Source organism: Lynx canadensis, chromosome A3, assembly GCF_007474595.2.
Source record: "Lynx canadensis isolate LIC74 chromosome A3, mLynCan4.pri.v2, whole genome shotgun sequence".
Lineage (NCBI taxonomy): Eukaryota > Metazoa > Chordata > Mammalia > Carnivora > Felidae > Lynx > Lynx canadensis.
Window position 1 is genome coordinate 99624848 of NC_044305.1, and position 14878 is coordinate 99639725.

The 14878-nt window shown below is 51.3% G+C and overlaps 1 protein-coding gene across 1 annotated transcript; it reads right to left on the minus strand.

The window, feature by feature from the left end:
- Positions 1–48: 48 nt before the first annotated feature.
- On the minus strand, positions 49–14878 carry RETSAT (retinol saturase). The gene is made up of 11 exons (XM_030310998.1): positions 14491–14878; positions 10584–10766; positions 10001–10242; positions 9268–9469; positions 8601–8798; positions 6494–6613; positions 2590–2728; positions 2259–2368; positions 2012–2178; positions 1639–1798; positions 49–1383 (listed from the first exon to the last, which is right to left on the minus strand). Exons 1-11 carry the CDS (start codon positions 14663–14665, stop codon positions 1250–1252), a joined length of 1830 nt encoding a protein of 609 aa, XP_030166858.1. The 5' UTR covers positions 14666–14878; the 3' UTR covers positions 49–1249.

A 14878-nucleotide genomic window follows, 5' to 3' on the forward strand; every position in this document is an offset into this window, starting at 1 on the left:
CAATGTAGTTTTGTATCACTGCACAGAAACCAAAATAAATTTCAAATATTAAAGCTATAAAAACATTAAATTTATTAAAATGGCAATCAAATTGATAGAAATAAGGCCTAATACAAGTGAAAGGTCATTAAAAAAAAAAAAAAACTTCAGCCTTTGTTCACCTTTCCATCCAGTCCCCCCCGTATGTACCAATAAATGGGAACACCATCCCTGACCTTTGTACACTCGTTACGTAGCTTTCCACATTCTGATCCTGACTGATTTCCAGCCCCACTCCTCCCCGCCAGGCAGCCCATGTTCTAGGTCTAGGAGGTGGCTGGGTTATTTGTCTTACAATCAGTTACCTCTGTGGTTGTCATCTGCTGTAACCTTGGCCTGGAACGTTCTTTCAGTCTGCTTCAACCCCCATGAACTCATCTTTCCAGTCCAGTGTTGTAACTGCTAACATCACCCTTTGCTGTGGATTTTTGGAAGATAAACTTTTGAGGCTCAGGTACTGAGCTCCATGAGGGTATCTTGGTGCTGACCCAGTGGAGACCCAATGTTACCGTGAAAATAAGGAAGACAAACCTAGGGCCTGGCTGCATGTGAATTGGATATTTCAATATATACTTCGCTAACGTCTTTACCCCCAACTCCCACAACCACATTGAGACTACCCTAGGTGTTTCCCCACCCTCTGAAAGAGCCACTGGAACCAACAAAAACGGGCTCTCTGGGGGCCTCTGAACCCACGGAACTACAACCAAAACCATGCCCAGGTTTTGACAAAAACCTCTCTAGGCACCCTTTTCCGACAGCAGTATGGAACTCCTTCGGTGCAGCAAGGAGAATGAAGGAAGAGAAGCCTCAGGACATCTGGCCCAATCTGCTTCAGCTGACCAAGACTACGGAGGGTTCTGTCCACCTGACCAAAAGAACATTCAGTTGGACTCTTCTGGGTTGGGAGGCGATGGGAGCGCAGTGTGCAAAGCACTGCTTGACCAAACAGGCTGCCCAAATCACTGGAACACCCCGGGCCTTTTACCAGGGATAGCAGTGTTAGCTCTGAGCAATCACCTGCCCAGCTGGAAGAGGTGCAACTTGAGAACTGTGATTGAAGAACTGTGACCTGTGTGTCAGACCTCTTCAGAAATCAAAAACAGATTAGAGTGCCTTATGTGAGGAAAGAACGAGTACAGGAAGACATTATGGCTAAGTCCAGGGCTGTGCCATAGCACGAGCCAAATTCCTCAGACTCCACTCTGGACTAATTCTTCTGAGCCTGGATCCTTGAGTTGAGATTCTTAAGGTCTAGGTACAAGTTCCGCTTCAGGATGGTGCTGCTGCACAGTAGGGCCCCTTGCAAGGCCCCCACCAACCCACAGGTGAAGACATCCTGGCCTAGGAGACAAGAGCACAGGCCCATGAGCATCTTCCCCAAGCGGGGGGACAGGGAGCAAAGGCTCTCCTGTTCATCCCTCCAAGCTAGGCCACCCACAGACGGCTTTACATTAGGACCAGGGTCCATAGCCTGCTGGGGTAGCCCATCCCCATGTGGAAGGCTGCAGGGGACAGTAGGATCTGCAGACAGAACAGAGTACTTTGGGTGACCGGGAGGCCCGGGGTTGTAGGCCCTAGAGAAATGGGGCAGTGTACCTGTCAAGTAGAGGTCGGGAATGGGGCTTTGGGCCCTCATGGAGGTCATCACATGAGGATGTAGGCGGTCCAGGTCATGGCTGGCCCCATAGCAGGCACCCCAGGGAGCAGCCAGATAGAACTGGTAGGTCAGCGGGGACCCTCCAATCACACTCTCCACCTGAGGAGACAAAAGGCAGCAGAGTGGGAGTGGGGCCTTGTGAGATCCTCGTTTCCTCCCTTTTCTGTTCTCCACAACTGAACTGTATGCCTGCATGGGTTCCCTGCCCTTCCCTGGAGCTTAGTTATTTCAGGGCTTTATTTCCCTCCCCAAAAGAAAGCAGAAATGGCACCAAGAGGTTTGTTGTCACTACCACATGGTCTGCCCACCTACCTTCCCCTCCAGCTGTGGGAACAGTCTCATGACAACCGACAGAGAGGCTTCAACAAAGGAGTTTTTGAGTGTCTCATAGTCGCTGTTCCGCTTTCCGTCTGCCTTCTCCTGCCACTCTTCAAACCACTCATAGCAGGTGGGCACCAGTACGATCATCGTGGACCGGTCTGGGGACACAGCTGGGGTTACTAATGCCAGGCCCCTTCCCTGCTCCGGCCCCCGTGCCGCCCCCGACCGAAAGGCCCACCTGGGAACCGGTCCTCCCAAGTGGGATCCTTGGCTGAGGAGGAGGCAATGAAGAGGACGGGCAAGTGCTCTGCAGCCTTTTCCCTGGGCATCGAGACGTAGTGCTCCATCCTGAGGGCGAGGGCTGTGGCTGCCGCTGCCAGGCCTTGGCTCCTCACTGCCACTGCCCCAAGGACAGGCCAGCCCCCGGGACCCCCCACAGGGATGAAGCTGAGGCCCACTCCGTAACTGCTGCGGATTCTCCAGCGTCAGAGGAGGAGGCAAGAGCCCCGTGGGCTGTGGGCCCCAGCTGACACCCTCCCCACCCCCCCACATGCACACACACGCCTTACGCCTTGTCGAAGTCTGTGTCAAAATACACAAAGTAGTTGGTGGACTGCAGCCCCAAGTCCTCCTTGGTGCCTCGTAGGCCGATGAAAACACAGAAGGCGCTCAAGCCAGGCCGCACCATCTCCAGCTGCTGCCTCACACCTGCCGAAGTGGAGGTGAGGGCCGTGTGAACACAGCCGGCGGGGGGAGGCGCTCCCTGCCCTGGAAGAACTTGCTTTTTGTGCTCGCTTCGGCAGCACATATACTAAAATTAGAACTTGCTTTATCTGCAGCCTCACCCTCGGCGACCAGCCTAGCACCTGGCCATCTTCACAACTCTTGTTTGAACACTAAAATAACAGTGTTGACAGGGCCTGCTCTTCTCTGTCTTCTGCCTGGTAAGAACACACCCCTGGGCTCCCACTCCTCTGCCCACCCCCCACTTCTGCTCTAAACCCCCTTGAAGGCCCAGGAGGCCCAGCTTCTCTAAGCTGGCTCAGTGCCTGCAATCTTCCCTATTGGCTTTAAGTTATGAGCAGATTACTGGGCTCCACACTTTACAGACCATACATATGAACAGTAGTTTGTTATAAGCCTTGATTTCCATATTACATTGAATACAAGCCATCTAGGGGCACCTGGGTGACTCAGCTGGTTAAGCATCTGACTTCGGCTCAGGTCATGATCTCGCGGTTTGTGAGTTTGAGCCCCGTGTCGGGCACTGTGCTGACAGCTCAGAGCCTGGAGCCTGCTTTGGATTCTGTGTCTCCCTCTCTTTCTGCCCCTCTCCTGCGCGTGCGCTCGCTCTCTCGCTCTCTCGCTCTCTCTCTCTCTCTCTCTCCCTCTCTCCCTCCCTTAAAATAAGCATTAAAAAAAAGAAAATGTAGGGACGCCTGGCTAGCTCAGTTGAGTGTCTGACTTCGGCTCAGGTCATGATCTCACAGTTCGTGGGTTCAAGCCCCACGTCAGGCTCTGTGCTGACAGCTCAAGCCTGGAGCCTGCTTTGGATTCTGTGTCTCCTCTCTGCCCCTCCCCTGCTCACACTCTGTCTCCCTCTGTCTCTGAAAAATAAAATAAATGTTAAAAACAATTTTTAAAAATACCACTCCTCCTGAAATAGGTGTTCAAATAGTAACTATAAAGGAACAACCAGATTCACCATTAAAACAACAACAACAAAATGAAGATTTCAAAATAAAAAAAGCATTAAAAAAGAATACAAGCCATCCAATGAGCAAATATACATAATTCCTAATGTGCTGAACAGGCTGAACAAGACTTCAAAATGGTAAGCAACGCAGATGAACAAATGCCAACACCGTTCCTGCCAGCTGGCATTTTAGGTTCAGGTAGGGGAGGAGGGAAGAGCACTGTGGAAGCAGGCAAGAGCCTCTGTGAGAGCCATCTGATGTCCCCTGGAGCTAAGCAGCTGGGCTCCCCCACCTCTCAACAAATGACCCCAGACCAGCCTTCTGGAAATGGCTCCCACAAAGTCTTACCTTTGTTCCCATTCCCAGGACCACCACCTGCCTGAGGGGTAACTGGGCCACTGGCTACTGTGCTTAATTTGTTAAACAAGCACTTGTTGAGGACCTAAAATGTGCTGGATCCTCTGCTAGGCTTTGGGGACACTACAAGGAATCAGATATGATGCCTGTCTCCTGGAAAAGAGGCTTTCCTGAAAGAAGCTGGCTTTCCTAATAGAGGCTACAAAGAGCTGAGTGCTATGTGTAGGGTGACCATAGGATTTATCATCCAAAACAGGCTTTTGAGAGTGAAAGGAGGCGGGATAGCAATTCCAGTAGGACCACAAGTAAGAGACTGACAGACCACTGGGCCATGGGGGCGCAATCAGGACAGAAGGGGAATGTGGGTTTCCACCGCCACAGGGAGGGATGGCGGGCTGCCCTGGGGCGGGGCCGTAGGAGCACCTTCTCACCCGGGTTCCAGCATCTGGGGCTAATCTCACTGCCGGCTCCCCCTCTCCAGGTGGGATGGGGGTGATCATGGAGAAAACGGGTGAAACCATCTAGGTCTCCAGAGGCCCTTAAGAACAGTAACTACCCCACCTAGCCCTTCCTTTCCCTTTTTCTCCAACTAGAAGGATGGGATCCAGGAACCACATACCTGGCAGAAAAATAGAACCTTGGGTCCCAAATAAGGCACACAATTATATCCAGGCTTTTTTCTCCATGCCAGCCTCAGCTTCCCTTATTGATACTGTCCGACGAGTCTTCCCCACTCAAACAACTTCCTCTCCAAACCATCCCCAGGAACCTCCTGAAGGCCCAGCAGTGGACTTAAGAAAAGTGCTCCTATTCACAGAGGCTCCCTCTGCCTGACCACCCCACCTCCACACGACTCCAGCCAGCACTGCCTGCTCCAAAGGCCACCAGACATCTGGTTCTCAACTCTGAGAGGTAGATAGACCTATGAGAACCCCCACCCCCAAAGCAGGTGGAAACAAAGGAGTCCCAGCACCTGGGGGTCTCCTGAGTTAAGCATCTTGGCTGCCACTGCCTGAAACGCTCTCAAACGGGGATTCATCTGAGGCAACATCCAACTGCTCCTCCTAAGGGGGCAAATGGTTTTTCAGCCAGGTGGGGCTTGTGCCATTAGATTAGATACACAAAAGCAGTAAACACTGTAACTAGAGAAGGGAGGGCAAGCTAAACTTGTAACTCCTGACAGGGCGCCCTGGGGAGGAGGCAGGCAGGGGGAGGGGCACTGGGACCCATCAGAGCCAGGGTTCAGGGGTCCTGGGAGGCAGGGAGGCAGGAAGTACCAAACGCAAAGTCTGCCAGCTGCCCTGCCACCGGCCAGTCTGCCATACCCCACACAGTGTGAGGGAGGACAGGCCTTCTCTGGCAACAGACGCCAGTTGACGCCCAGCTGAGTGAAGCTCCACATTTCTCAGTCCGGACGGGGCCAAGGACCCAGGCTTTCAAGTCAGAACCACCAGTGTTCTCATCTCAGCTTTGCTGCTTTCACCCGGGTGGCCTTGGGAAGTCACTTCACCCGTATGGGTCTCACTTCTCCTCCGGCCCCATAAACATCAGGATGATGACATCTGTCTCCCAGGTGGCGGTGAGGATCACGTGCCACGACAAAGGTAAAGCCTCTCACACAGACTTACCGAGGAAGGGCTCACCCACAGATATGCCTACTGCCCCTCACCCCCCAAAACCAGGCTTTTATTATGTTTGGACACAGCCTATTAGAAGAGAAGACTGCATTGAGGGTTATTTCTGTCCGGGCCCCAGATTTCAAGCACAAGCCCAGAGCTCAAGGGACAGAAGAAAGCCAGAAGGGTACTCCCGCAGCTTCAGCCCCAGCAAGTAGCTGGTTCTTGAAAGAGGCAAAAAAAAAAAAAAAAAATAGAACCTTGGGTCCCAAATAAAGCACACAACAATTATAGCAAGACTTTCTTCTCCATGCCGGCCTTAGCTTCCTTTACTGATGTCAGACCAGGCTTTCCCACTCAAAGTAAGTGAAGAATTCAGGGAAAAAAGTAGGATTCATACCACAAACCCAAGCAGCATTCCTTTAGGACGCTACCCACCATCATGAACTATTAGCTCTAAGATCTGGGGAAGCTGAAAACAGGCAACAGACTTGAAAGAGAAGAGGGCAAAGCGGGTGAGGTTATAGGGGATAAGGGGTAAATATGCCAAGGACGGAATGAGAGATAAGGACCGAGGGGTCTGTGGGGGTGATTCAATACAAAGAAAGCTGCTTCCCAACCCCTAAACACAGAGGTCTTGCTGGGAACAGATGCTAGAGATGGTGTGCTCGTGCTCACCTGTTCTGCTTAAGGACGGTCACAGGGCAGTCAAGAGGAGCAAGAACACCAGCCTGGCTGGGCAGGCCAGCCCCAGAGGGGGCACTGCTAGGAGCTTCGCAGAGCAAAGTAGCCCAGTCTTTTACCTGGCAGACAGCGGGCATTCTCTGGCAGTAGGTACTTGTAGGTATTGAAGAGTCCTGCGTTGGAGATCACGATGGGGCAATAGATGTTCACCAGCTCCTGACCCTTCTTCACAGTGACACCTGCAGGCACAAGAGCTTGGCTGAGGTTCTTTGCACTCCAGGTTTTACACAGATCTCTCCCAGCCTACACTTTATCTTCTTAGACCTGGGCATCCAGCCCAGCTATGGTCAGGCAGGCAGGCTCCAAGCAAAACTGCAAAGCAAGTGAAACATCCTCAAGCATTCTCTGCCTAACCCCACAGTCACTTGTGCACTTACCTTCCCTGGCTCTCTCCCCACGCCATGTGGGCACCCTTTTCTGTAGCCAAACCTCCACACTAACCGTGACAAAGCTCATGGGCTGAAGCCCTTCCACTGGAACCCCAGGCCCTTCTTCACTGCTGCCAGACTTCTATTGCCAAAATACTCTGAGACCCTCCAATGACACCGCAACCTCTGTAAGATAAACTCCAAAGTCTTGTACCAGCCTTCCAAGATCTGGTCCCTTCTGTGTCTCCAGCCTTGTCTCTGGCCACACGCACTAAACTATTAGGTGGCACCATATCAAACAGCTGCTATTCAACCACTTTGACCTATAAAAAACAGTAGCATCTTTGGGTTCAATCTACTTCCAGACGCCTAAAAATAGTCAGCTCTTTCATGCATCCGTGCCTTCGCACATTCTGTTCCCCCTGCCTGGAACATCCCAAAAGCTCGGGCTAGCTTCTTCTCACCCTTTATGACCTGCCTCAAGCACCTCTGCCCTCCTTCCTCCATCCTTAGTCTGTACCTCTGTATGACACCTTACATCTCAATGATCTTCCCTATGATTAGAAACTTATTGAATTACAGATTTTCTTTATAGCCATCTCATCTTTTTATCTCCATCTTTTATCACCTAGCACCTGAAAAATATGAGTAATATTCTGAACTGAATTTAATTGAACTGATAACCCACCTTGCTTCAAGGACCTCTTCTGGCTGGAAGAGGAACTTGCTTGTGGACATCAGAGAAAAATCTCACACAACCAACCACCTCTCCCGTCTCACCCAGCAACTTCCTAGTCTCTTCTACAAATGTATTCTCAGAGATCGCTGATGACCTTTTCTCCCTTGATTTTTTTGTGCAGTGGGCCATCCACACACCTCCTCCTTGAAAGACTTCTCTGGTGAATTCACTGTCACACCAGCCCTCTTCTTTCAGGTCTCTCTCTGTCTCCTTCCCTGATGTTTCTTTAAGCACCCCCCATTTCATGGATGGCCTGTTCTGTTTACCAGAGTCCTTCCCTGCACACACCCTCTCCTCACAGAATTCATCCACGGTGGAATTCTGATGCTCTGGGCAGGTGGCAGTAAAGACCCGAGCCAGGGTAACGAGATTCTAGGCTCCACTCTGCCATTTACAGGTTGAGGGCAGAGCATCTCGCTGGCCTCCACAATGCCCTTTCAAGTGCCCAGGTTATTTATTCATCCCACCAATCACTAAACAAACATGTATGGAGCCTCTATTATGTGCTAAGATCTAGAGGCACAAAGACACAGCCCCCAGGGCGCCCGGATGGCTCAGTCAGTTAAGCATCTGGCTCTTGACTTTGGCTCAGGTCATGATCTCACAGTTTGTGGGTTTGAGCTCCACATCAGGCTCTGTGCTGGTGGTGCACAGCCTGCTTGGGTTCTCTTCCTCTCCGTCTCTCTCTGCCCCTCCCCTATTGGTGTGCTCTGTCTCTCTCTCTCTCTCTCTCTCTCTCTCTCTCTCTCTCTCAAAATAAATAAACTTAAAAAAAAAAAAAAGACACAGCCCCTACATTCAAGGGGATCTTGGATTACTGGATCCCTATTTTTGCCTATGGAATAAATGATCAAATACTGGTCTTTGGGGACCATGCAATCCTTTATCCTTCCTGCGTCCTTTCTAATCGCTTTCCCTGAGCCCCTGCTCTGGGCAATTTTAGCCCTGAACTCCCCGTGAGGAGGTCGGTTTTTCTATACCTTGTGCTTGTTTCTCTCTGCACCCCACTTCTCTCCCACCCCAGCCCAGGAGCCATGAAGCACGATGCGGGGCTCTCACCACAGGCTTTCCCAGTGGAGTCCAGCAACACACTCTGCACAGTAGCGCTGGTCAGGACAGCGCCCCCGGCCCGCTGAATCACAGGGATGGTGTGGAAAGCGATCTCACTGGTACCCCCTCGGGGATAAAAGGCCCCTTCCATGTAGTGGTTCATCACCAGAGCGTGCATGGAGAAGGCACTGTGCCTGGGGGTCACACCTACAGAAGGAAGGAAGGGGCGATGAGGCAAGAGCAGGCGGCAGCAGCATTTAAAGAGGAAGACAGATTCCTGTCAAAAAGCACACAAGCCTCGGTCTGCCCACCCCAGCATCCAAATGATCCCCAGGGCTAAGGGCAGCCAGAGGGCCTATCTATTGCCATCCAAACACAGGGTACCTTACAGATCCGGGGGCCAGTGGGAATGTCCTCCCTCAAAGTGACATGCTGCTGAGACGAGGGAGGACACGGTTGGCTGAAAAGGAAAAGCATCCAGGGCATGGCGCAGGGAATGTGTGCCAGGGAGTCCAGCAGGTAGGTGGACAGACTTCTCACCCAAGAGCTCCAGAGGGCCTTGGGTTTATCCTGCTCCACTTCAGTCAGTCAGGCAGGTTCAGAAAGAAAGATTGAGAGCCAAGAGGGCAACACCTCCTCCTCCAGGAGCCGCCCAGGACTCCAGGCCAGTACCCACCGTAAGTGGGGAAGATGTAGCTGAGCACCGCCCGGAGCTCCGGGGAGGCCGACAGCTGCCGCAGGACCTCATCCAGGCTCTGGGTGGAAGCACGAAGAAAGGCAGAGAAATGGGTGAGCGGCCCCCACTTGCTGAGGAGCTGAGCTATGCGCAACGGGAGGGTCTTCAACAAGATGGCCAGGATGACTCCGTGGGACACCGCCTGAGAAAAAAAATAAGCAGCGAGGAGCCACTGTAACGGAATCACCATTCCAATAGCCTGCGCACCAGCCCAGCACCGGGGCCCAGCAACATTTAGCCCTGGCCGAACTTGGATTTTGAAAAATCTGTACTCTGTGAATTTTTCCCATTCCACATTCAGATGAGTCCTTTTCTGCATTTCGGTTTCCTGCCCAAATTCCTTTCGAAAAATCCCATCTGGTCTCAGATGAAGTAAAAACGGGTGTGATCTGATCACACAGAAGCCAGCTTAGTCCAAAAGGAGAACACGGTTCCTGTCCTCCCCCCAACCCCTCCCGCCAGAGGCCAAAGTGAGAGTGGCTGCTGTCAAGTCCAGCCTCCAGAGAAAGGGCCCAGCGGGGCAGAGGCCAACTAGGGTAGGGCTAAGTTCAGGGCAGACTTGACCGGTCCTCCCTTTCTGCCTCGCCCACCGGTCACTGCACTAATGAAGGTCAGCCTTGTCGGGAATAAACGGGGGGTGGGGGTGGGGGGGTCCTCAGCACATCCATGTTACCTTAACCAGCTTTATATATTTGTCAATGGCAGCTTCCTCCTGGGGAAACTTCTCCTTGAGGCCCTGAATGTAAGCTTTCTTCCCACTGTACATGGGGAACTCTTTTCGGCCGTTGGGTCCTTCTAGTACCATGACGTCAAACGGAGAAGACAAGGCGACCCATTCCAGCTGCCCCTCAGTGATCTGGTCCAGGATAAGACGGCTACTCTTGCCCTCTTGCATGTGCCCGACATAATGGATTCCTGTTGGGAGACAGAAGAACAAGATGTCATAGGGATAAGGGAGCCGATCCCTGGAACGGTAGATAAAAGAAGCGAAATGAAAGAGGTAGTCCTGCATGGCTGAGTCCGTGCCCGGAGAGTGCTACCCACAACTTTCTGTGGGGAGGTGCTGCAGCAGAAACCACCAGATCTCTACCCAGTTCAGCTCCCCGCGGTGATGGCTGTCAGACAAAGAAAGTGGTGCCCAGAGAGAAGCTGGGGCCTCCAGAACAACAGAAACGTCTAGTGTCATCCCACAGTGGCTGCTCCAAGCCTCCTAAAGATACAGCCATGTTCCCAACCCCTTCCCACACAAGCCTTACCTGTGTCAAATTCCAGGCCATTCTTTCCAAAAGTATGACAACAGCCTCCTGCCTTGGTATGTTGTTCCAGTACCAGCACTCGCTTGCCGGCTTTGGCTAGAATCGCAGCTGCAGCCAGGCCCCCAAAGCCACTGCCGATCACCACTGCATCCAGCTTCTTTGGCACTCGGCTGACTGAGAAAGCTGCAGCAGAGGGAAGAGTTGGAGGGTGAGCTTCTCAGGCAGGGGCAGCAAAAGAGCAAAGACACAGAAACCAGGAAGGCTCTGCTAGCTTATACAATGCAAGAAAACTCCAGTGCAGTTTGGCATGGAGCAACCGACTAAAATATCTCAAACATTGCACCTGGGAGATACTCAGGACCAGCCAGGCAGATTAAAGACAGTGATTTGGGGGGCGCCTGGGTGGCGCAGTCGGTTAAGCGTCCGACTTCAGCCAGGTCACGATCTCACGGTCCGTGAGTTCGAGCCCCGCGTCGGGCTCTGGGCTGATGGCTCAGAGCCTGGAGCCTGTTTCCGATTCTGTGTCTCCCTCTCTCTGCCCCTCCCCTGTTCATACTCTGTCTCTCTCTGTCCCAAAAATAAATAAACGTGGAAAAAAAAAATTAAAAAAAAAAAAAAAAAAGACAGTGATTTGGTCTTACTGGAGCCGATTTAACTAAAACCAATATGTACCTGGGGATTTTACCTACTTTAAAGAAAACAAACAAAACACAAACAGAAACAGAAAGCTGACAATAATAATACAGGCTGAGAGGGGCGCCTGGGTGGCGCAGTCGGTTAAGCGTCCGACTTCAGCCAGGTCACGATCTCGCGGTCCGTGAGTTCGAGCCCCGCATCAGGCTCTGGGCTGATGGCTCGGAGCCTGGAGCCTGTTTCCGATTCTGTGTCTCCCTCTCTCTCTGCCCCTCCCCCGTTCATGCTCTGTCTCTCTCTGTCCCACAAATAAATAAACGTTGAAAAAAAAAAAAAAAAATTTAAAAAAAAAAAAAAATAATACAGGCTGAGAAACTTAAGTGCAGATAGAGAGCTAGGGAAGAAAGAAACAAGGAAACGGGGGACACAGGAGAGTGCTGTGGGCAGACTGTGGCTCTTGGAATTGTCCATTCGTAAGTCGGTTATCTTTGAAAAATACAGGGTCTGTAGGCACCAGCGGAACAGCCTGGTCCTATGATGGTTCTTCAAGATCCTGAAGCAGAGGCTTGAGCAGGACAGAGCTGAGAAATCATTGCACCACCCTTTCATATCAGAGAAGTCTGGAGGCAGAATTAAGGAATCAGCACCTAAGCAAGATAAAAGGACAGCACATGGAGCCACGTGGGCACTTCAACACGTGATCTGTTCTTTAAAGATCATTCTTTTTTTTTTTTTTTTCAACGTTTATTTATTTTTGGGACAGAGAGAGACAGAGCATGAACGGGGGAGGGGCAGAGAGAGAGGGAGACACAGAATCGGAAACAGGCTCCAGGCTCTGAGCCATCAGCCCAGAGCCTGACGCAGGGCTCGAACTCACGGACCGTGAGATCGTGACCTGGCTGAAGTCGGACGCTTAACCGACTGCGCCACCCAGGCGCCCCTAAAGATCATTCTTGAACTGAGATTTGGAATTTTTCCAAGCTGCAAGAGAACTTGGGAAACTTTTAACTTTTCAAACATTTTTAGAAAAACGTCTAGGGCGCCTGGGTAGCTCAGTCGGTTAAGTGTTCGACTTCAGCTCAGGTCATGATCTCGCAGTCGCTGAGTTCGAGCCCCGCGTCGGGCTCTGTGCTGACAGCTCAGAGCCTGGAGCCTGCTTCAGATTCTGTGTCTCCCTCTCTCTCTGCCCCTCCCCTGCTCACACTCTGTCTCTCTCTCTCTCAAAAATAAACATTAAAAAAAGAAAAAAAAAAAAAAGAAAAACGTCTAGTGAAAAACACATTTTATATCACAATTCAAAATATAAATAAGTATATAATCTAAATAACGGGAGTTGAAGTTTCACAATAACTGAAATAGAAGTATTACAGAACTATGTATGATGATTCTGATATTTTCTGTTCTACTACATTTTGAAATACAACCTACTAAATCCAGTTCATGATTCACTAATAGATCACACAACCTGGCTGGAAAAAGTTACATCAGTCATCTCATTTTTTTTAAATTTTTTTTAATGTTTATTCATTTTTTGATAGAGAGAGTGTGGGTGGGAGAGGGGCAGAGAGAGAGGGAGACACAGAATCTGAAGCAGGCTCCAGGCTCTGAACTGACAGCACAGAGCCCGACGTGGGGCTTGAACTCACGGACCGTGAGATCATGACCTGAGCTGAAGTCAGACGCTCAACCAACTGAGCCATCCAGGTGCCCCAGTCATCTCACTTCTAGACCAACCCGAGAGAAGTGGAGTTTGCTAATAATGGCTATGCAGTAAATTAATGACAGAATCCAAGTTAAAACCCTCATCTCAGAAGTTCAGACTAACAGTCTTTCCACTTAAAACAGTATTGTCTCCGCCTGTGTCACAAGATGTGTCACAAGAATTCTAAAATTTACAAGTGGGAGGGATCTTGGAGATCAAAGAGGAGATCTAACTTTTTTTTCTTAAAGCAGCACAACCCTTTCTTTAAACCTTATGAGGAACCCCAAAGTATGTTCTAAAGATGATAGTGGAGATACTCTGGTTGACCAAAGAGCAGCTCTCAGCCTGAGGCACCCTGTTGAGCCTCTCCCAAAGTTTTAGAACCAACCATAAGAGTTGGGACGAGGCATAGCCACTCAAATCACTTGATGGGCGAAATACAATTTCCCACACGGGTTGGAAGAGATGTGCAGCTCCTCCATGCCCTTGAACCATGGGGGAGAGTAAGGGGAAAAGTTAAGGTCTTATAACCAAGTGGGGGAAAGGTCTCTTCTTGTCTATCCTGCGGGTCGTGGACCTGTTCCTGGCTATGCCATTGGTGAGGGAGCATGAGGCAGGCTGAGGGGCAAAACACAATCTAGTACCCCCCCCCCCACACACACACCCAACTCCAGGTGGGATCTGTGTGATAATCCTCGGACACTCCTGGCTACCCAAGAACAAAGGAAAAGGGTTTAAGTGCTTGCCATGGTGATGTAGGAAACTAAGGCAAATGAAAAATTAAATTCCCTTACTGCCTACAGCCCATTGACGAGTCCTTGAAATTGGTAGAGTGACCTCCCTGTTGGAGCTTAGCTGTTTCAATGATGGCACTTTGCTAGGGGCAAAAGAGAATCTGAGCTTAGCATTGTCACAACCTTGAGGACCCATCTTGTAAGTCTACTTCCTTTATCTCAATTACCCCAAAATATATGTTGGCAATCATACTCCAAGTGTATGGCCTCCCAATATACATCTATGTATAGATGTAACAGAACCTCTCATGACTGAGGTTCTGTTAAACGGTAATTGGTGTTTCCCTAGCAACAGCTCGCCCCTCAAGGTCCTGGAAATCTTGCTTCCAAAATACCTTAGCGACTTACTCTATCCCTGACCCCCTCCCAACCTGAGGGTATATAATGAGTTAACTGTCACAACCTCAGTGCAGCTCTTCCTGCCCATGGGTCCTGTCCCTGTGCTTTAATAAAATCACCTTTTTGCACCAAGAATTTTTTCTTGGCCCCAGGCTCAGGACCACCCCACCATCACCCCCAAAACTTCATCGCCATGACCTCAGAAAGCGGAGGACAGGACCCCCGCCCGTGGGGCCACTATGGCCTGGGGGCCTGCTTGGGCAAAGTCTGTCACCCGTAGGAGACACGAAAGCGGGGCGCCTCCACTTTCAAGGAAGCCCTCCCAGCACTTTACATATGGGGAAACTGAGGCCCAGGTGGGCAGCGGATCGCCGTGTTGGAATCGGAACGCAAACCTGAGAGGCCGCCCAAGTACAGCCTTGGAGCCCTTCTCGCTGACCTTGCTTGAGAACCTTTTTCCTGGCCTCTTTGTCGGTCACCAGCGGCGCGGAGGGCCGCCTGACGTCCTCGGAGAAGGGGTTCGGGGAGCTGCCTGCGAACGGCCGCAGGTGCCCTTTGCAGAGGACCGCCAACAGCGGCACAACCAGCAGCAGCAGCAGCAGCGAAAGCCACATAGCGCCGGCGGCGCCCAAGGACGGGGTCCGCAGACACGACCCCCAGCCTGTACTGCTGTGCCTCCGCCGCGCGTATTTATCCTTCCCGGCCAGGAGGCAGGGGCAACATCGACCTTTGATCAGCCAGAACCTTTCCGGCCTGGAGCCAGGAGTCCGGCGTGGACTGGCCCTCCGGGCAGCTCGTACTCCTGCAGCGCCAAGTTTCCCAGGCTG